This window comes from Haliaeetus albicilla, chromosome 24, assembly GCF_947461875.1.
Source record: "Haliaeetus albicilla chromosome 24, bHalAlb1.1, whole genome shotgun sequence".
NCBI classification, from domain to species: domain Eukaryota; kingdom Metazoa; phylum Chordata; class Aves; order Accipitriformes; family Accipitridae; genus Haliaeetus; species Haliaeetus albicilla.
In genome coordinates, this window is record NC_091506.1 from 13178383 (window position 1) to 13201986 (window position 23604).

At 42.7% G+C, this 23604-nt stretch overlaps 1 protein-coding gene across 2 annotated transcripts in view; it reads right to left on the bottom strand.

The window, feature by feature from the left end:
• Positions 1–23604, bottom strand: part of CHCHD6 (coiled-coil-helix-coiled-coil-helix domain containing 6) — a 115852-nt gene that overhangs the window by 16893 nt on the left and 75355 nt on the right. For both annotated transcript variants that reach the window (XM_069812163.1, XM_069812164.1), the window contains one exon: positions 21132–21267. In XM_069812163.1, the coding sequence (XP_069668264.1) occupies positions 21132–21267 (136 nt within the window). The remainder of the gene's footprint in view (positions 1–21131; positions 21268–23604) is intronic.

Consider the following 23604-nt stretch of genomic DNA (forward strand, 5'->3'; position numbering starts at 1 on the left):
ACCATTCTTTACTATCTCTTTGGGCCGCACACGCAGGAATCCCTTCTATCACACAGGCATGAGACAGCTATTTAACAGCGGACAGCAACACCACACCAGAGTTTAGGGCCAGCAGTCAAGAATATTGTATCCTGGTAAAACTGCTGTGGCATCTGCATCAACACAAGAGAATTGCCCTGACTGCAGTACAGCCAGCATCCATAGAAACCACGTGAATTATGATGTTTAAGGCTATTCACGTGGATTTGTATATATTCTCCAGAAGTCTTTTAAAGCCTCAGTCTTCCTCTTGCTGCAAAGAACAGTGAGAACATACTTTACGGGTTGGGCTTGTAAATAGGCAGATTGAATTAGAGGAACAGAATGGACTTTGTTATCCCTCCCTCCCACTTGCTTCAAGTTTCTAAAGAAACCTTCTGAACACAAGAAGTTACTATGTTTCTCCCAGCCATGCGATAAGCAGAAAGAAAAAATTAAGAACCACACAATCAACACTTTTTTCCATAAGGTCCATCATATTCTTACAGCTTGCACAGTGGCAGGCTCTAAAGTTTACCCTGACATGGAACCTGCTGTGCCAGGCACTGCATCAACCCCGGCAAGGGCAGAGCCTGCACTCGTGATGGGGAAGCTGGACGGAGGTGTACCTGAGCTCTGCTGGCAGAGTCCAGGTACGTACCCTGCACACAGCCTACCCTGCTGCTGCACCCTCACTTCTCAGCACTACCCAACCGATTAGGCGATAAGCACGCCCAGAATACCGACTTGCGCTGCCACGGCACGGCAGATAGGCTCTAAAAGATCACAGTGATCTGTGCCAATAGCAGTACAGTTCCCTATGCAGCAGGCTTTGGATGTGGGACTGTTTCTTCATTTGTCTGAACAACAAATCTTTACAAATTTTGTTCTAAGAAGTTTTAAATACAAGGGTTAAACTGATATTTATATGATTGCAACCCTGTGATGGTCTTACAGTCTGGTTTTTAAGACCATGAGGGACTGTGGAAAGGAAACTTTTGCAATAAATTCACTTACTAAACTGTCTTTTCCAACTGGACATACTTCTCTTTTCCATTATTTATGGAAAAAAGATAGAGAAGTTTGACTTAGCAGAAAAGAAACTTAAAATAAAGCCATGCTCAGAAACCCTGCGGATTTTAGCAAGAGAAGGGCTACACATTGTCAAATTGATCATAAAGAAAGAAATTTGTTGTCCTCATTAATCAACCAGGAAAAAACCTAGTATAGTAGTAGATTTGCAATCATCTTTACTATATTATTTACTCTAACAAAACTGTCATGAATCTAATAGCAACAGACTTAAGCAGCACCAAGGAAAAATGGAAACATTTACATAGTTCAGTAAATGCAAGATGCCGCAACAAGGCATCAAAATAGCCTTCCCAGGAGAAATCCACACAGTTGCTGTATCCTTTGATGTAAAGCTACATATAAACCTGCAGTGCCAAGTGACCCAAAAGAAGCTTGTTCTCTTTCTTCCCCAAACCTCTACATGCGCCATTTCCTGCAGCTCCTGCAAAGTTGCTCCTTCCTTTGTCCGCTGTCTCCTTTCCATATCAGCATATCCACTGGACAGATCCTTGATTTCACAGCCCAGCCAGCTGTAATCCAGGAGCGCCTACAAGCCAGGACTTGAAGAAAAGTTTAACTAAGTTTGTTTCTCCCTGAAGTAAATTTCGAGCAACTAGAGCACAGATGAAATCCAACTTATCCAGAGTAATTCTTTCTTCACACTTGTTTAAACATGGTCACTCACTGAGGACAGACTGGCAGCCTTCTCTGTGGGTTGTAGGCTCCACTGCACTGCTAGGAACTGCGCTGAGACAAGTCCACATCGCACGTCAGTGGAGATGGACTGCGCCCTTCAGCTCTGGGATGGAAAGATCAAACTGCTAGATAGGTTCTCTTCCTTGCCGGGTACACTGATTTTTATCAATGGGAAAAGCCAATTAAAGTTGATAAAGACACATTCTCTGCTGATTTTTCCTTACTGCCCACTGCTCGGTGCCAGTATAATGGATAATGCTCTGCCTGTGGGTGTATTTTCTACGATCTGTCAGTTCCGACAGCATTTTGGCACCTGGATAACTCAAGATCTATACCGAGGGTCCAGGAATGCACCATTTCTCAGTAGCTGATGGGTACATTTTTCAGCAGGGCTTCTCTAATTAAAGGGCTAGAAAGAGATGGGATCAGATTGATAGGTTTTGCAGTCAGATGTTTTACGCTTAGTTTGATGAATTATAAATCACCTTTTGCAACTTCTGGAACACGTGAGAAAAGCATGCAAGAGAAACTACAGCAATATGTCCAAAATATCACAATATAATTACTTATTTTCAAATTCCACCTCTGTCCCTATGGCAAGACTGTTAAAGACATACTCAAGAAAAGCAATGCTAATTACACCCCACCCCCCCCACCCCCCAAAAAAAACAAAAAACAAAACAGGAAGAAAAATAAAAAGAAAACTGATGTTATGAAATGAGACGCTGCTCCTCTGGGGGTACTCCCACATGGAAGTGTTTTGCCCCAGACAGGACACAAAAGGTGCAGCCCTCCTCCTCCAACCATCACCCTAGGCTGGGAACATCGCACTGGTACCGAGTGCCTCACACAGCTCAATTAGCAATCTCCCCTGCCAGACCAGCACAATGTTCTGCCTTGTCCTTGGCTGTCACAGCCTTGTCTCGGGGCTAGAGAAACCACTATCATATTTAATGCTTTGACTTTAATACCTGTAAAACTGTGTGAAGACAATGTATTCTGTGCTGGCTTCATTGTCTCTGTCAGAGCCCCTTCCCTATGTATAGTGAAATATAACTCCAGAGAGGCCAGTGGCAAGATCTTTCAGCATAACCACAGCTTGTTCTGGTCTTAACGGGATCTGCAAGTACTGAGCTCCTCTTGGCGGGGTGAGGGGAGAACAACACCACAGCAGCAGCAAACCCCTAAACCAGAATGTGAGAGCCCAGTATCACAAAGTGAAAGTTCACAAATTCCTTGCTGTCAGTGTGTTGTTCAGACCAATGTAGCCTTAAAGCTATAGAGAAGAATGTCACAGAATAACCATCTGGAACGGGGAAAAAATATTTGTTGGCAATTTAAAACATGAAATGAAAGAAATACAACGCAGAGCAACCGGGATGTGAAAAGCATTTCCAGGCACTGAGAGGTTAAAACAATTATTTGAACAGCTGGGAAAATTAAAATGGTAAAATAATAGCTACCCTTCAAAATTCTACAGATGCAAAGAGACTCTTCAATGAATAACTGATAAAGGGGAAAAAACATTTTAAAAGAGAAACTGTTTCACGCATGAAGGTCATACAAGTAACAGCTCCTCTTAAGAACCTGGATTTTCAGACTTGGCAAAAGATGAAGTGGTGGGGGTAACAGCAGCCTTTTACCTCCAGGGAGCCAGGGTCAAATCCTGAATACTCTAAGTTACACATGAAAGCGACTTTGGGCATATCCTTTCCACGCTTTTTTGGAAACTGTTCCCCACCACAGCAAAAGCAAGGTTACATAAAATCATGCCGCAATTGTTGCAGCAGTTTGTCTGTTTTCCCAAGGAATTCTCCCAGCACTGGCACAGCCTCAGTGGCTGCAGCAACCGGTGCAATCAGAGCAGCTAGTTCAGGCAATTTTACTACCCTGTTATCCAGGGCTCCCCCGTACACACAACCTCTCTGGTAAGAATGTGGTGGTACATAATTTTTCAGAAAAAAATGACAGCCTGTAATGAGCAGCTTGACTATTCAGGAAACATCTAAAAGGAAGAACAATGCCAGTCAGGATTGCCATGTATAAGCTGTGTTGTACACAACGCTGCTCATCAGGACAGGGTACACAGACAGACATATGCAAGGGACCCAAAGCTCCAGCAGAGCCATCTTCAGGGCAGAGAGGAGCTGAAAGAACACAGCCAGGGAAGGTCTATCTGCCACCTGGCTCCAGCTACCCTTCTCGTAGGCAATGAATCCTCTCTCTCTACTAGCTATTTTAAAACAAGAAACCAAAAATTTCCAGAAAGTAGAGAAAAAATTGACAACTGAATATGCAGCACTGCAGAGAAGAAATCAGCTGCACAGTGCCAGCTCTTGTTTCCATTCCTCACCCACTTCAAATGCACAACCTCTTCCACATAAATACTGAGCAAACTGTTACAAGGGCAGCAACTGAACACACCTCATCGGAGTCCAAAAACATGGATCCTTTGGCAAAAAAAAGCAGAATCAGAACAGAAGGCCAAATCCATCCACCCCAGCAGTCAATTCTTCTATCATTCACACATATCATTTCCCCAGTCTCCAACTGGAAAGTCTTAACTTCTTTCTTTGAGTTAATGAAAAAAGTAGAAGTTAAACAGCATGAACACTGAGATCCTCCTACAAGAGGACTTCTACAATCAAAAGGATTTGTTACTCCTGGATTATTAGAGCATTTCGGAAGAACTAAGATGTAGCCTCCTCAATTTCTCTCCAGAGAAGAGCCTACTTCAACCTACTCTGAACACAGTCATTGTACTTCTCCAGTTGACAATCACCTGGTATTGAGTCCTGATGCTGTCAGGTATCTCCTCTGATGGGTTAGGCTGCTCACTAGTCAATGATGCTAAAAGAAAACATGAAGAAGATGAGCCTGCAGCCTCCCTTCCACTTCTTGCTGCAAACATCTTGAACACCCCCAGCTACACAGACCAGGTTTGACCACTTTAAGGATCAGAAACATCTAACAAGTTGCAGAAAAGGAGTAGTTCTTACCCTGTGTCTATGCCAAACCAAAGTAGCCTGTGCCACAGGAAATAATACAGCTGACAGAAGTTTTCCAATAGAGGTCTTGACCTTCCCATGGTCCTGAGGGACCCTGTGACACATTTTTACAAGAGTCAGGATGCTGGTATTCTGCCAAACTACATACATTTTGTCTAAACTAAAATTATGACTCCAGCTTTAATTCAATATGCTCTCCTTCACTTCCAATCCTAATCTGCTGGCAAAAGCTGTTGGACCGGTAAGCACCTGCCTCTTTTGCCCTTTAGGTGACTACATCACTGTGCTGCCTGAACAGATGCCAGCAGCTAGAGTTGCACAGCAAAACCATTTAGGAAATTCACCAGCTGGGTACATAACCTGCCTTAGCAGAGCCGCTACTTACACTGGGAAACGTGCAAATCCATCTCTGATACCTTGTCATGGTTGTGATAAGGACATGGAACTGGGGTATCCCAGCTTGTCCCGTCACCATACCAGCATGATGATCAGTCATCAGTCTTCTACTTGCCCAAGGCAAACAGTATCGTGCAAGGTTGATGTATATCTAGGTAATGTACTTTAGGATCCTTCAGGGTTAAAAAAAAAAGAACTGCATTAAATCTGACAGGATGAGAAAGAAGCTGAAGCAGAAAAAAAGTGTGAGGCTTACACAAGCACCCACACCTTTCTACCCTCCTTCCATGGAGTCTCTGAATCTTACCCACGTTTCCTGGAGTCAAACTCCCCTGTGCCAAGCAGCTTTCATGTTCAGTGAGGAGCACGGGGGGATGCAGAGGATTATTCTACATCCTTATGAGCTTCCAGTACTCAGAACCCAAAGACTTCTTTTGCTCCTCTGATCAGCCATGTTCAGATGCATATTTAAAAATAAGACAGACACTGAACTCTGTCTTGCCCCCTGAGGGAACTGGAGCCTCCTCTTTCCAAACTGCCAGTTCAGTGCTGCAGGGAATAGGCAGCCTGGTGTCAGCTCCAATATAGTTTTTAAAATGAAAGGAATGCAAAGGAAGGGGACAGAAGATAGGAGAGGAGGGAGAGAGAGGGTGCAGAGACACTGGAAGGAAGCAGGTGAAAAAATGAAGACAGAGGGGAAAGGAAAAATCTAAGCCCACACTCTAGAAAGAGATGAGTAAATAAAGAGATAGAAGGAGAAGGAGGTAGCAAAACCAGGCAATAGCATATGTCCAGCTTGCTTGTACATACTACAAGAAAAATCCTATAGGTGGCCAGAACTGCTCATGCTCGGCAGTGAGGAAGGTATCACTCACTTATAGCGATATCACTGAGCCACTCATAGTTTTTCAAATATACATGAAGTACCCATAGCTTGAGTTTCAATCACAGAACATCACAGAAGAGCCCTAGAACAATCCACCCTTGCCTACAGCTCAAACATTTGCTATGCAATGTCCTGACTTAATGAAGACCCACCCCCATGCTAGCATGGCATTTGTAATGATCTTGAATTTGGCACACCACAAAACAAAATAAAACAAACCAAAAATACGACCGAGAAAATAACTTGGCAGTGCTATACAGCACTTGATTCTGGTCCCAGAGGGTCAAAATGGGCATTCCTTAATCTTCATGTTTCTAGATCCTGCCCAATACGGTTGCCAAATTTCTAGTGTTAAGCTTAAGAGAAGGATACCGGATAGTTAACCTCAGGGAAACAGTTTTGAAAACCTTAAGATATTGTTGGTCTATTAAAAAAAAAAAAAAAAAGAACCAATCAAGTGCACACCTAGAAGTAAACTTGCAAATAAGAAACGCCAAGTCAGAAATTAAAACGACAGGTTCTTATAGCTCTACAACACGCAATTCCAGAAGCTTGTCAAAACTTCAGTGACACTTGAGAAATTTGTGCCAAGAAAAAGAAATGTTTCCAACTGTTGATTCAGAGGCAATTATCAGGAAGAACGCAAGCTTGCCTGAGGTGAAACACGCAGTGATCTTACCATCCTGCTGCCAGGATGGACCAGGTACCATGGTCAAGTACAAATCAAAACTGATGAAGCCAAGGAAAGTTCCAACAGAGAGAGCAAAGCAAGAACAAAGATGGAACAAGAACCAAGGATCATGAGGAAGAGCAGGCAGGACCCGGATGCACAGTTACAGCCTTGAGGCTTGTGGAGCAGTTCAGAGCCAGTGAAGAAATTCCCTTACATACTTGTTTGGTGGGTCCAAACATCAGTCAGATCCAAACCTGCTGGGGAGATTAATTGCAGACAGCTACAGATAACGCACAATCCTTACAACCTTTTATCCACATGACAGTGTACTAGACTGCTGTGCTTCTCAAGAGAAGATGCCTACTTCAACCTTCAAGCACCACAACACTCCTACTGCTTTATGTTGTCCCTTAAGAAAAGCTTTTCATAGCAGCAATGAAAGCTTTTTGCACTGAACAGCTGGAACCAAAGTCAAAGCACAACCTGGCAGTTTTCTTGGCTGAACAGAGATGCCATTGAATCTGAGCATCACAGGCAAAAAGCCCATATTGACAAAGGTTTGAGACAGTGGTTCGAGATATTAAGAGTCAGAACTGCAATTTGCAGGATTTACAGGAAGAATATTTTGAACCTTATCCTTCTGCTACAGCTGGCATCCAGAGATTATCTCCCTTACTTCTCTCCTTTAAATAATTTTTTCTGTAACACCTATCAAAGCCACCATCTTCCCAGCAGGAGTGACCAGGACTTGCTGTCAGGTCTCCTCAGATGCTCCGATTAGCTAGCTCTCTTCTCCATGTGGGAACTCTCAGATCCCACAGCTTAGTGAAGCAAGGGTTTGGATCTGAGATGCAAGTTTCCATGAGGGGATTTCTGTTATTATAGCAGATCTGGTTCCAGACACAGCCACTGTGAACTATGTGACAGGATATGAATCCTCTTCTATATATTCCTGCTGTGTGATCTCACTCTCGATTTCTTCACACCCCCCTTTTCTCTATAGTATTGCAATACTTCATTGATTCAACACAATCGACAAGAGAGCATGAAGGCAGAGGCAGACTCTCAGACTGGAACAGCTGGTTTTCTTGATGGCGTCATGTCCCAAAGAGAGGTAAGGAATCACAAGAAAAGAGACTGCTTATTCTCAACAGCAAACAACTCCACACTGGAGAAGAAAGCACAACCCTGCTGACTGCGAGAAAAAAAAGCAGCAGTGGGATTTTGAATATATTTCACACTCCTTGATGGATCATGCCTGAAGATTTTGTGGGAAAGCAAAGCACAGAGGAAACCATGCTTCAAAGCCTATCACTGTACCCACAGGGCCTGTGAAACCTTTATAAATATGATCCCCTGCTATACTGTCCAAAGGCCACATGCAGACCTGCTGACATGACCAATTCCTCAACAGCCACACTCCACAACTACTACGCCCCACTCCCATTAAGCTTTGGAATAAGCTCCTGTCAGTCATGCCAAAGTGGGCTTAATGATAGATAGACAAGGAAGACCAGTGAGGCCTGAAAAAGATGGTCAAAAGTCATTGACCCTGTGACCAAGCTCTGAACAAAGACTGCTAGACATAATAACCACCCACGTCACAGCCAACAACTACACTGAGTACCCACCTGCGAGTTCACAAACCTTAGGCTATTCCACTCAAACAGTTGTCTGTCAACTAGTCCTTTGACATAGGAGCACAACATTGCAAAGTTTCCTCTTCCCTCATCTCAACCGCTGTCCTGCCTCAACACGCAGCAGCAAAAAAAAGCTACTGAGGAACTGACAATCGCCTGCCTGCTGATCAGTAGGAGAAGATGCTGAGGCCAGCGAGGATCAGCAGTTGCTCTGGTCCCTAGAGCTTAAGTTTCCCAAGCATGAAACACTTGACTGAACAACACAAAGAGAGGTTCAGGAAGCAAGACCACAAGCTACCTTAAATCCATGAGCTCTTTTCTTCTTCCAGGTTGCTCACACCTAATACCATATCTTTTATCTCATCCTAAAGTAAGAGAACATGCATTAAAGGATCAGGCTATTAACTTCTGAAAGCTCGGCCCTTGCCGTAGCCCTCTCTTGCAACAAGGGGTTTGCTTCCATTTCTCAAAAGCAAAGAATGAAATCAATACTTGGACAGAGAAGGCATATTCCAAAGGACAATCCCTAAAAACAAGGCTGCTCTCAGTTGCTGCAGTGCCACCCTTGTTGAGTCTCTCCAGTGAAGCCGATTACAGCAGTAAACACAAGTCAGCCCCTTAAACATTTATGCAAGCCAGAATCTTCAAGTGGAAATAGGCCATTTCATGAGCAGCAAAACAGAAGTCACTTGGATTCCTCCAGATTCGTGTCTCAAAGTTAAGTTCCTCTGTGACCAAACTGATGTCTAATAAAGGGTGAGTCAATACCATTCCCCTCTGCACAAGCACCGTTGGGGTCCCTTCCCTCCACCTAATTGCCTGCCTTCACAAGATATACAGGAACTTATTACTTCAGAGCCTTTGTGCCTTCTGAGGAACATCACTGGTTCAGAGCAAGCAGAGAGTAGGACAGAAACCAGGCTCATGGACGCACAACATGGTTCCATGAGTCCCGTTTCCTTAATCAGAGTAAAACTCCACACACAGCTAGGAGGGAGCCATACATTCAGGGGAAGTGCTGGCACATTAAACCCAGAACAGCGTTACCCGTGACACCTGAGCAGGCTCTGCCCTGCTTTCCGGGGGCTGTTCTGTATACGGCAAAGCTCCTGACCTTCCAACATCTGTTCAGTTTTTATACAAAAGCAAGTCAGGGCCCTGTAAGACAGTACAACATCTTTGTTGACATTTCAGTCCCTGAGAGAGAAGCTCTCCTTTGGCTTTGTGTCAGCCACCTTTGGCTATGTCAGAAAATAGCACGTAGCCTGTTCTCTCAAGCAAAGCTGTTTGCCTGCGCAAAGGTTCCCGGCAAACAGACAGGAGGCAGCAGCTGGAGAAAGGAGACCTGGGATCACTGCACACAATCTCACCTTTTATTATTTATCCACATTTACTGAACACAGCCTGGCTCTAATCCATCAGTGCAAGAAACCTGCTAATACACCTACAGGATTGGAGAGACTTTCTTGCATTTTATGGGGCTCTATTGAAGCAAATGTCAAGGCTCAGCAAAACAAGGTGGCAGTAGGAACTGTCTCACACAGCCTGGGATCTCTTTTGCTCATCTCCCAACCAGCATACATTTGACACTGCATTAAACAAGGAACTTGAGAGCATTCTGTTGTCTCATGTTCATGCCATAGCTTTGTGTGTGCATAACCCCCCCATCAGCACAAGCTAGAACAAAGTAGGACTTTCACATTTAATAACTTTCAAAATGCTTGTTCTTCTTGAACAAATTGGCACCCCATGTGCCTCAAGATGTTTGCTAAAGGCTGAAAAGAGGGGAATTCATTAGAACATTACACCATGTCTATCCTCTGCTTCTGCTCCAGAGAGGTCAATATGGAGCCTTTACAGATGCTTTAAGGTTGGCTTTTGCAGAACAATAAGGTGGTCACTGATGCAGTACAAGCTCTCCACAAAAATTTCTCTAGTGCAGTCCAGCCCTACAACAGTGCCTTTGTCATGTCAGCTAACGGTACACACAGCTGGGAAGAATCCTACCTGGATCACAGCATTCAACACATTTTTCAATGGCTGTCTACTTCTACAAGACTTGAGAAGATTTCCTGAGCCTCACGGTACTCCTGAACACACTTAGGTTTGGTACTAAAAGACAAAATTCAACTTTGATGTGCCACAGGAAGTTAAAGAGTATTGCCAACATCCTAGGGCCCAGCAATATTATGGAGCTTGTTAAATGATGATAATCCTAAGTAGGCTACCTTCAGCACTGCTGAAGACAAAAGCTCTCAACTGTTCCTGCTGATAAGGCCTGAGGGAACCTCTTGTGTTCAAACTCAGCAATTGGTGTACACCTGAATCCATGAGAAGACGCAGTAGTCATGTGTCAGAGAGCCCGGATGGTTGTTAGAAGTACCCATATAATTTACTGACATACTGTGTTTAGCTGCAGCCAGTGCCTCAAAAGAAGTATATGTTTTCTCCCTTCTTCTGCCCATGAAAAGGAATCAGCAGAAGTGGTCAAACATGGAATTAAACCAGCATTGAGATGGGACAAAGAAACAGTACTTCAGTCTCCTTTCCAACTCCTTTGGAGAGATCAACAAGTCTCCATATCATATCTATAACCAGAAATTCTCCTATTGTGTCAAAGAGCTGCTTTCATAAAGTTATCAGGTACATAATTGAACAGAGTATATTACTTGTCCTGCTGCCTCACCCAGAAGATAAAAACCTCAATTCTTTGATATTTAGAAACTTTCAGATTTTTTTTTAATCTTATGCTAATACACTCGTCTAAATTACAGTTCTTCCTGATGTTTATACCACAAAGATGTGTTTACTTACACTTTTCTTCTGAACTTCTCTCTGATCCTGAAGCATCCAGATAATCACTTTGCCAACTATAGTTTCAACCCTCAATCCAAAGACTTACAGTCCTATCAGTGAAGAGACTTTCGTAGAAGAATGTCTTTTAAACAGCAGCAGTGCAGGGACCCATCATGTAGCTGGGCACTGCTTGTCTGATCCCTTAACAGGCAGCCATACAGAACCCACTAATTAGTTCAGTCCAGTATCACTTACCTATTTCCATGATAGTCAAGAGATCACTACATAGAAAAACCTCAAGAACAAAAAGAAGGTGCTGTTAATGTAACATCTAAAGAAGGTGTATCCTAGACAGAAACTTAACTGCTTAAGTAGCTGAGCTGGAGTACCGCACAGTACTAAAGAAGAGAATAAACTCAAAACAACTGCAAGTCATGAGTAGGAAACATCATTCAGAAAATAAGACAAATGTCAAAATTTTACAGCAGTCTGGTTCGAATGAAAGGGGGGGGGAAAGATGTTGCAGCTGCTATCATCTCACAAATTTTTAAGCTTGCTTTTTGTTCAGTTATCTGATTTCCTGAGGATATATATACTGTGAATGAAACTTCAAATAAGCAGAAAGGAGATTTGAAGATCCAGGATTCTGTACAGGTGCAAGTAACTGCAATGGGAAGGTACCATCTCAGACCTGGCAGAAGGACACTGCCACCTGCCAAAGGCTTGCACGACCTGGATAAGTTGGTGCTCCCTTCAGTTTTTAAGACAGTGTCTACAGCATACAAATCACCAGAACACTTGAAATCACCCTCACCAGCAAATTCAAAGAGGAATCCAGGGAACAAGTAAAGAAAGAAAAACATTTTCCATTTCCATATGAAACACTTAGGTCAGGATTGAAGCACACACTCCAGAGCGGAAGCTGGAATGATCACTGCACACTTCGAACTGTTCAGGAGCTAAAAAAAAAAAATAAATAAATCTCACGATCTGCTTTCACCAATGTTAAACCATTCTGAGAAGGGAACTAGCTACCTGCAAACACACAAAAATGCTACAGATGTAGTGGTGATTGTTCAGAGCTCCCAGTCCCTCAATAAAACAACAGTGTAATAATGCTTTACTAATAGACCAAACCAAGTAACCCTTAGCTTTCCGTTACACAGCTCAGTGAAGTAACCCAACAGATGAGCTGCTCGGAAAAATAAACCCAGTCCTTGTGGGCAGCAAACATGGACTGATAAACTGAGTGGGAGAGAATGCAGAGGCAGATAGGTAGAGGTAATCGGAAATGACAGAAAGATAAGCAGGCAGAGGGCAAGCAGAGAGCTTGAAGGACAGAGGCAGAAGAGCTGAGACTTTACAGCATACAGATATTTGAAAAGTTAAACCAACAGCTTTCCAATAGCATTATTTTAAAAATCATTCCCCCTAATATATGCAGGGAACCAGCTGCTTGCAAAATGACCTTTAAACCCTACCTACCGTACCTTATTAGACTAATTCAGAGCTGGAGGTTGGCTGATCCTGAAATCCATTTATACAGGACAAACAGGCATTCAGCAGGGACAAAGAGTGAACACATTGTCAAAATAATTTTGTCTGCATTTCTGGATGCACACTCGGGCTTAACACAGTAGAGCAGCGCGCTTCTCCAATTTCAAAAACAAGAACATACACGAGACATTGCAGCACCATCCTAACTCAAGGCTTCACTACCTGCTTCCTTCACATTAAAGGTAACAAACTCTAATTACAACAAGTGTTGACTTTCTGGACAGCTTCAGTGAATGCAGCGGTCTTTAATAGTCTTTCACCAACTCTTAAAGGCCTCCAACAAAGGCCTCTAACCAAAAAAGATGTTATGACCAAAAGAAGGTTTCTTGCCAACAGATGAAAATATCAGCAGCAGAGCTAACTCTAGCGCTTATTCAGATCACTGTAACATGTCTTCAACATGTCTTATTCCTCTATTTGAAGCACTGGTGTCCATAGAGGTCACTTAAACTGGCTTGAGAAAGTCTAGCTAGGACTGATAGCTTTAAATTGCTTTGGAAGCATCACAAGTATACTAGGAAATATCTCCAGACAAGGAGGCCTGTTGGGCAGACAGACAGTGTCACAGCGGGGTGAAAACCACAAATAATTAATGCAGGCATGATGCAGAAAGAAACCTCCCTTCAAAGTTTAGATTTTGTAACAGATGAATGCTCCACAGTCTTGGACAGAGAAGCTCTGTGGAGAGAACAAACACTAGCAAGCAGCACCAGGGCAACTTCCGCAAGCCTTCTCCTCCAACATGCCATAACTCCGACGAGAAAAGGATTGGCTTACTACTAATAGGAGGGCTCATCCATCATTCATTAACTTCCCAAGTTCTCTTTGGCACTGCAAAGAAAGGCTAGTTAGAGCAGTCTTGCTTGCTTGGTAGTAACTCTTCCACTGGATTGGGACCAATGCCGCCTGAATAACCCCTGTACATGCTATCTACACAGACTCATTCAGCTGATTGGTGAAGGTTTTAAATCCTATTAGTCCTCAAGGCATTCAGCCCCCAGACCTGCTAACAAAAATAGCTGATGGATGGTGTATGGAAACTGCAAACTGCATGTAGCAGGAAACCTGTGTAGTCCTGCGCAGACTACAACCAACAAGGAGCGTAACAAATCTTCGGTTTCCCCAGTTTGTCATGAAGACTTTGGCATCACTGATATAATTCTCCAAGTTATAGCCAAGTTGCCAGAGAATGGATCTAACATTAGCACGGAAGTTATGGAAGTCAGGGCCATTTTGGAACTTCTTGGGAGTCTGAAGGCATTTGACCACTGACCTTGTGCTTCTAACCAGCAGTTGCTATCGACAGCAATTTTTGTGGATCTGTTTCAATCTAGCTTCAGCATCAAAACACATAGTTTAAAAATTGGAAATCAACTTCTTTCTGTCCAAGACTGCTTGGTCATCAGTCTCCTGGAATTAATCTGAGTAAGAATTTCCACTTCCAACTTGCCAATACAGTGCTACAAATCTTTTGTGAAAAAATCTGGCATTAGAACAGCATGATATATCACAACACTCACCCCCAAGCAACTATTTCCCATACTAGATAAGCCCAACTGAACACAGGCTACAGTTCTCAGGAAAACTCCATCTAACACACCATACAGAGAGCACAGAACTAGAGAAAACTGTTAAGATACAGCAGATCCATGTAGGTCCCACTACAAAAGAGAAATAATTTTTGAAAAGAGAGAAAACAATACATCAGAGAAACACATTCCTTTCCTGATAGTGCTTGGTCCTACTTTGCTTGAAATTTTGATACCCAACTTCAAATTAGTCTTTTAGATTCACCTACTCAAAGACCACATCACCAAGTCAGCTATGACTTCTTATTCCTGACTGGCTAGGTCTTGTAATATTTTTATTATAGAAACATTTTTAGAATGCTTTAAACAGGTTCTGGCAAACTAAGTTTTAAAACAAGAACAACTGTAGCACAGACCACATTTTAGAAGTAATAAAATACTAAAAAGTTCAACTTCAGAAATTGTAATGGCATTCTGACTTCTTTCCCTCCTTTAACAAAGTCGCTTTCAAAACCATCTGTGAAACACGCATATTTAGATTAACTTTACCGGTAAGTATATCTGAGATCAGAACCATCAAGCAAGAAATTAGACCCAAAGGCAATTCTGCCTCACTGTAACAATGTCAAAAAAACAAACAAACAAAAATCAGAAAACCAAAAATAAATGCACATGGATTGTGTGTTGAACTGTTAGACAACAGATTGTTTTTGAGAAGAGAAATGGGGTCAGAAGTCCTCCTTCCAGACCAGGCAACGGATACAAGAACTTCAGAAGAAAAGATGATGCAGGGTATGGACTAAGTATCTCTGGAAGAGGAGCCTTGAAGCACAGCCAAGAGAGCAGAAAAGTTTTAAGCTTATTTATGCTCTTGTTTTCTTCAAAAATGACAAACTCCAGGAGGTGCCACATTTGGGCTGTATGTGAACTGCAAACAGCAGACAAAGGTACTTGTTTGCGTGGGTTAATAAGTGCTGACAACATGGCAGGCTGTGGGGAACATCAGGGCTTCATGAAGTGCTGAGACATAGAGCAAATAAAGAACGTATGCCTCCAGTTTCATAAATACCAGGTATAGGCAGCAGCCATTTTCATTTTAAGTAGGCCAGCATTTTACTCTGGGACAAGCCTCATATATTAAAATGGCGGTTTATGTCCTCTCACACAGCTCTGTATTTGTAGTTTATCCACTGATGAACTTTTGAGGATATGAAGTGTTGTATATAGACCCAAGACTTGCCATAACCAAGAACTGCTGCTTTAAAAATCAAAACAATAACCGTTTCCATCCGTTATAATTAGAAGCAAAATATGGATGCTTTTCACCTTTGCAAATAACAGGTCAGGGTATGCTTGGGTACAGTTAATCCACTGCTGCTCTCCTCTGTGTTTATGACTAAACAAGCAGCAGCTGCCTGCAGCTTGTGGCCTCTCCACCAACTCCCTTGTGGGGGCCATTTATTGAGTCATAAACTCCTCTGATAGTGTTATCACCACAGCATTTGCACAAATACAGGTTGGAAGAAAGAAAGATTAAAAAAGAGAATTGGCTTGACAGAGAAGGCAAGAAAAACACTTTACAGATATGTCTGCTTTAAGCAAGGACTGACTGACAAAACGCAGGGCAGGCATACACCTGGCTGAGGATGGCTGGGCATATCATCCTCCAGATATGAAACACACAGATTTAACTGAAACTAGAAAGCTGAGTTTCAGAAAGCTCAAACAACCCTAAATCCTTCCAAGTTAGATATATTGCATTTCAAGTAGCATACTGTGTGATATATTTATATCTCCTCAATGAGACTTCAACAGCTAAGATCTACCTCTGCAGAATCCCGGGGGAGGAGAAATCCCGGCATTTCTCAAGTACGGATATGGACCTCACTATACCTGACCAAAATTTACTTTCCCCAACCACACACACTGACTGCTACTCTCTACCCCAATAACCAAACAGTCTAGAAAGCATTTTGCAATCCACCAGAATGGAAACAACTTTTTAACAAGAGCCTAATGATCCAGAATGATCAGAGATACCTGCAGCGCAGACCATGGCATCCAACGCATCCCAAAGCTGTTTCTCTTTAGCAGAGAGAGATTCAGGTTGCAGAAACGACAGCTCCCAGCAGGCCATGCTTCAGGAGGATCCAAAATGCTTGAGTGAAACTGCTCCACCAGGATGGGACACTGCATGACTACCTGCGGCATCTTCTCAGCAATCTAGGTCACTGCCCGCAGATTAGAGATGAACTTCCAGCAGAGTTGCAATGCTTTGTTTTGTGTGCCAAATGGGAACTGGGCTTTCACAGGGATCACTTGGAAAAGTACGCACAGTAAATTGACCACATTCGTTTTTATTACAATCAAGGGCAAAGGTGAATGCAGTCAGCTCAAGGGTATGTTAAAAATCTACCTCCGCTGGAAACCAGTCAATCAGTGTTTTGCAAGGGCTTGTTTGCATAGCAGAGTGACTCTCAGTAAACGAGTGTGAATTTTCCCTGCACTTAGGTTACAAATGCAGAATGTTCATATACAGGGAAGTTGCTGTAGCATAAACTCACTCACTAGTTTACTGCATTGTCATTTCCTTATGTAGACAAGCCCTAAAGTCTTGATAGAAGTAGGTCTACCTTTGTCTGTTAGGAATAGCAGACTCTTGAGAAGCTGGACGCAGAATAGGGAGAAAGAGTGCAGAATTACAAATGGCTCCTAGCTCAATGTATACAGCTCCTATTGACAAGGGAATACATGTGTCTGAGTATGCAGCTCTTTATAGCTTGGTTTGGCCAGGAGCTAGAGCGCAAAAATTTCACCTTGGTCCTTCTGTGAAAGACAGGCACCTAGAGACAGTAAGAAAACACTTGGAAAGAAAGAGATACATGCTCTTCACTAACAGACATTTTTCTGCACACAGTTGTAAGAAGCAGGTTCTGTTTGAAATCCCAAATCACATTAATACATGGTCACCAGAGGCCACATTTTTCAAGTGGCAGCTGGTTGGAGATTCCCTGGTATAACCACCTATTACGTAACAAATTAACCAACTAAAATCCGATGGAAATTCAGATCTGCCTACTGGTGTGAACAGGACATAAGGGAAGCAGAATGGGTCACACCTATTCTGAAAAGCTTGCATGTGAGTGCGTATTTGTAGGGGGAGGGAAGCAATTCTCTAATAGGACTCAGACTTAAAAAATCATTTGTTTTTCCCTTCCATCTGGACTCAAAGTAAGAAATTACTCAGATTTCCACTGCCCACTCTCCTTTTCCTTCCACACCCTCTTCTCATTGGCATGAGATAAAACCTTGGGGAAACAGCAGCAGCAATTTTCAATTCTCATTATCTAACGGCAGCAGTAGCTCTTGGTGAAACTTGCGGTCAATAAACTACAGGCAATTTTAAAAGACACAATGGGAACTGCCCCTCCCACAGCTGTCCCATTATCCCAGCTTTTATTAGATTTAAAGCCAGCGATTTTTATGTTGTAGCTGAAGTTCTACAGAGCCACGAAAACAGACTACCAGAAAAGATAAAACACTCCTAAATTAAACAGGAGACATTACAGTAACATACTCTAAACTCAGAGAGCTTCCACATAAGCAAAGCACAGGATGCAACAAGAAACCCAGAGCCTAAGCAGGCTGACGCCGCTGCAGCGAGCCAATGGCGACGATACCAACACTTAACATTCAGGATGGTATAAACAGCAAAGTTAGTGAGCAGGTTAGGCAGGGCAAGTTGAAAGTATACTAGGTGGACAATCAGAGCAGGATCCTGCTCCCGTAACTCTATGAACATCCCACTACAGGCAATAACTTTGGAGTTCATGGTCTGGATGTGCTTCCCAAGCAGCAGAGAGAAATACTCACTTGTGGATAGCAATTCAGCTGACCTGTTTCAGATGACTGTTTTAGGATCAGATGCGCCCTGCTCTAGCGGTACCTGTTCCTCTCCCTTGACTACAAAAGATGCCCTGATGGCCAGAAAATATACAAAACAGGTAACATTAGTTACATCCCTACCATTCCCTGCAATATAGTAGCCTGTTCCACTAAGAGGGCCTGTACAGGAAATGAGTAGAAAATAAATTTCAAAACTCATTAAATGATTACCTCCTGATGTATCTGTCTGTGGGGCAGAAGGAATTGAGGGTGCTTCTCAGCTCCTGGCTCAGAGATGTGCACAGCAATAGGCAAAGGGAAACGGGTGCCCAAAGGAACAGTCTCAAACCAATGCAGTAAGGGGGAAGATGGGAAGAATTATTCTCATCCACTGTAAGCTGTAATTTTCAGTCCAGAAATCTAGAGCTTGCTTTCTCTGTGTCTAATGTATACCATGCCCTGGAGACATTTTTACCAGCCATCAAAAGGAACTTGCAGAGAACCAGATGCTTCATTAAAGAATATTCACCAAGCCTTATAAAATCTTCAGTAAAAAGCAGAAGAACAAATCACCAGCATGCAAGTGAGCTGAAGTCACACATCCAGCTTTGATTACAACCTCCTGTACTGGAAAACAAATTGTGTTAAAAAAAAAAAAAAAAAAAGGAAAAAACTACCCAAGAAATCAAGAGATTCTGGCCTCCCTTTTCCACATTCCTCCAACCTGAATTTCCTGAATGAGGAATGCGTGAGACAAAGCCATTTGGTAGAAGATGCTAATTTAAACTTAAAGAAAAATAACAGCTTAAAAGGGGAAGGGAGGAGGGAGTTTTAATCCTTCATGAAAAAACACAACAGCTTGTGATCGCTACATATATCTCAGGAGTCAGAGGACTCAGTAAGAGCAGTGAGGCAAATTGTCAGGGCTTGAGCAGTCCTGGGACAAAAGAAACTACAGAAGATGTACTGCCTTACACAATTTTATTTGAATTTGTACTTGCAGAACCCTCTAGCACCCATATCTAGCTGCAAGGTTTAGTTACCTATTCCTTAGTCTCTCTCATCCCTTCTTAACACATAGCAAGGAGATTTCACCCCTTCTTAAAACACAGCAAGGAGATTTTCTGCCACATTGTCATCATCCACAACAAATTAATGTCCTATGCACTGCTCCTTCCAGGAAGGTTCTGTAACAGTGTGGAAAAAAATTTCTGAAGTTCACCGAACACTCTAGGAACCAAGATGACCCCCAGTTTTTGGTTTATAAAGAAAACCTACCAAAAACCCCACCACCACACAAATCCAAAAAAGATCCAAGTTAATAGGATCTTTCACTGCCCTCTGCTGTTACCAGTCATTTAGCCTCCTATTTACTCTTTAATAATGTCGAGCTGGGGCTCAGGGCTGGCAGCATCCCAGCCCCTTTCTCAGGCGGGTTGGAGCCGCAGCTTGCAAATATGCTGAAGTTTAATGCAATCTGTCTTCTTTGGTAATCACATTCCGCCCGCACTGCATGCAATAAAGATGTATTGGTAAATGCATTTGCTAAAGATATACTCCACTGAAAAGACTACAAGCCTGATTTACAGGAGGCAAGGAGGAGGCATCAGGTAACGCAGACTGGCAATAGATGCGCCAATGCTTTGCTCACAGCAACAGAGGGCATGGATTGTGCAGAGGCAGCACAGGCACCACTTTACTTTAAAGCTGAGAAAGAAAAAGAAACCACACGTTTTGGGAGCTGGGGACTTTAAAGATATCAGAGAAAAGCCCTTTCCCTGGCAGCTTTAACCTTGCTGATTTGCAGACATACAAAGACCTTCTTTGTAAACAGGAAGGAAAAAAATTCCACTAGGACTAGCAACAACATTTGGTCTAATATATCCTGACAATTTTCCCATCTCCTTCTGTCGGGCTTCTTCTGGGAGCCGGCTGGCAGCTTGTTTCATGTTATACTTAAATCAGGCATACAGCTTCCCCTCACAATGCTAATGCGACGGAGAAAGACTGCTTCTATGAAATCTTCATCTCTCCCTCACCCTTTGCATTAGTAATCCTATGAGAGAAGTCTCAGTTTTCTATTCCCAGAAGGCTCCATCCTTTTCCCCAAATCCACCTTACTATAGTCTCAGCACCTTTTGGAGAATTTTCTACACACACACACCCCGCACCCACACAAAAGCCTGCCCTTGAGGGACACCTGACCCACTGAATTCTCACGTGGGCAACAGCATCCTTTACACTCCTGACATCCCAAGCAGCAGTTTATGTCTTACCACTCACTTTTCACAAGACCATATCCTAGTTGTAATGTCCAAATACTTCATTTTTCCTTTCTCCTTCACTTGTTTCAATAGCCAGAAATTCTTCCAAGGTACTGAGCAGCCACTGTCCTAAGGCATCAACAGAATCTACTATGGCTCTGCATCTTAGAAGGAAGAGCCATAAGGCTTGCTGGCCCCCCCACAAGACGAACAGTTTTTAGGAGTATGCAATCTTCTTAACAGGCAGCAGCTTTGCCCAGTAAAGAAGCTTTCCTCATGCAGCAATGAAAGGAAGCAAGACCTCCAACTGCTAAGTCCCATAATGGGAGGATGTTTAGAGCCTGTTCAAAAGGTTGCCAACATTGGCAAAATGGATTTGCCTACCATTTGCAAAATACAGCATCCAAGAAGGCAAAACTTGGGCAAATTATTGTGACTGACTTTGAAACCTAGAAGCATCAGTGCTACTGTTTTGGTGGCAGCTCAGTGTAGCAGGACCCACTGATGGGAGTGAAGCTAGGATATACCACAGTGTGACTGGGAAATGTGGAATGAATGTGGGAAAATGGATCCCAAAGAAAAATTGTGTCCTATGAACACTGCAATTTCACTAACAGACACCACAGCTCTCAGAAACACTTTCCAGAAGAAAACACCATACAAAACATGACAGCAAAGCCAGCAAGTACAACAGGGGAGTTTTTGTTACCTTCTGAGCTGCACTAACACAGCGCTGATATTCCTTAGCCAGCTCCGAGCATTTGAGCACTTCATGTTTGTTTTCTTGGTAGCACTTCAGAATTTCAGATTGCAGGCTTGCACAGACAGGATCAGTGTTCCTCCTCCTGCAGGGAAAACGAGCACAGAAAGATGCATGAAGAGGAGTTTTCACCCACTTATTACCACTTTACCAGTGACACACAGACTAATCTTGTGTTGGAGTCATCTAGTCCTAATAGAGAGACTGGTGGGAGCAGCAATCAAAGTGGGTCAAATGACCAACAAACAGTGTCTTTCGGCTGAAAAATCCAGGGTACTTAGCAGAAAGAAGGAACACATTCTTTCTAGGTTGGTGTGGAAGGCTGTTTTACCCTTAGATAAAATATCATCTCTCCTCTGCAGTCAGGAGAAAAAAATCAGTTCCAAGAGGTTCAATGATTTCCCCAACTCACATTGGAAATCTTTGGCAGAACTCAGGAATCCTGGCTGGGCCTGTGCTAGATCTGTAACAGTCTGAGAAGCAACTGAACGGACTTGTTGAATAAGCTGCCTCATCTATTGAATTCTCATCTACTTAAACACTTCAAAAAATCCAACATGGCTGGAAGCACTGCAATTCTCCTAGTGACTAGAAAAAAATGGAATAATAGCAAGACCAGATATCTGTTTCTTTGTATTTCTGAAGCAATTAGTACTCATACCCTGTAAATGGCATTGACAGCTACCCAAGAACAATTAGGGATGATGTTCTTATACTCTAATGTGCATGTGTACATATGGCACATCATCAGCAACAGTACCAATAAAGGGGAAGGTCGTTGTAAAACAATACCAGCAACAATGGCACAAACACAGTAACGACAGTGTCATCAGCTGCACAGACAGGCAGACACAAATTGCAGGAATTTGCAGCACAATTGTCCTGGTATGTTTTACCAGAGAACAAGAGAACATATGCTTAGGTGCAGCAGTCCTCAGATGCTGCCTCCTAAACCATAAATCCATTTAATACTTTGCATTTTCTGCCCCCATATGCTTAGAGAGATCTGTGCCTAAAAATCAAATGCACTTCTTCCTTCCAAAGCACTTGATGCTACAGGCAGGCATTAATGCCATACTATGATGTATTCATTTCCACAGTAACAACAACAGGTACTCATTCAGCAACAGGGCTTCATAGTGAGACAGACAGAAAACACGACCTGTTCCTGGGCATGTCTCATTCTCTCAGGTGGAACAGATTACTAAGACACATGAAATCTAAAACCAAGTTTTTGGAGAGCTCAGATATAAGCTTCCAAATCATGCTTGTTTTTGTGAAGTGCTCAGGAAGGCAAGTGGAAGGTCCAAAAGAAGAAAAAACAAAAATTCTGTCCTTTCCATACCAGCAACCTGGTTGCGCCCTCAAAAGAGTTTGGCTGAGACATACTCTAAATGATACTTCTTCAGTCCTCAGTCTTACTGCCAATATACATGGACAGACTAAGAATTTATCAGTAACAGTATGACAGCCACACTCTAAAACACTGAGGTTTGGATCAGAAACCACCAAAGATACTATACAGACTCTTTCCACCTCTTCACTAATCTTACAGCTTTTAGAAGAAACTTATTCCATGCATGGTCCCTAGAGGCTAGTATGCATTTCTAATTTCTATGTTCTATAGCAAATCACCTTTAAAGCCTCTAAAAACCCATAGTCTAAAAAATCTTCAAATTTTGGAATAGAAAAGAACCCAGGGAGAGCTTCAGAAACTCATAACGTTGGCATTTTGCTTTGTCACTAACTTTAATATCACTCTGATCAAATCAGTGAGACTGTGGAAACTATACCAAACAATACCAGGTCAGGAAATACCACCAAATCCCTCAATTCATTGAAAAATTTAAGACTTTTAAAGTCAGCCATGTTAAACTGAAGGGCATTTTGTAATTTTCATGCAGAGAGCTGGAAGAGCAAAAAGGTACAGCATGCCACAGAACAGTGGCATGTGTATTCATCTGAACTGAACAATATGGTAGAAACATCTCAGAAATATTTAGAAGAATGCTTGAAGTTGCCATTGTCAGCATGGAGAGTTATAGGAATTGCTCCTTTTTTTTTTTTTTGTCTGTTCCTTCACTGTCTGTCCTATAGCATCAGTCTTCAATGCCTAGAGTAAATATGAAGCTAGGATCCATCTGTGGGCTCAGACAGTAGTGCAAAGCCTGTGGCCCTCTTCTTTAGGAGACCCCTTGGTGCTCAGCCCACAGCACAGAGACTACTTAAAAGCCACACAGTGATGAGCGAGAAGCCGCAGAGTGTTGCTGCCTGAAGCCTACCAGAGGCAAGGGATCAATCAACACAGAGTGGCATGCATTGCCCAGCAAGTACCTAAATCAGCGTTCATACATGCCACTTCCCACAATGCAGAAAGGATTTATTGGGTACCAGGTACCCAGAATCATAACAAGAATATTCT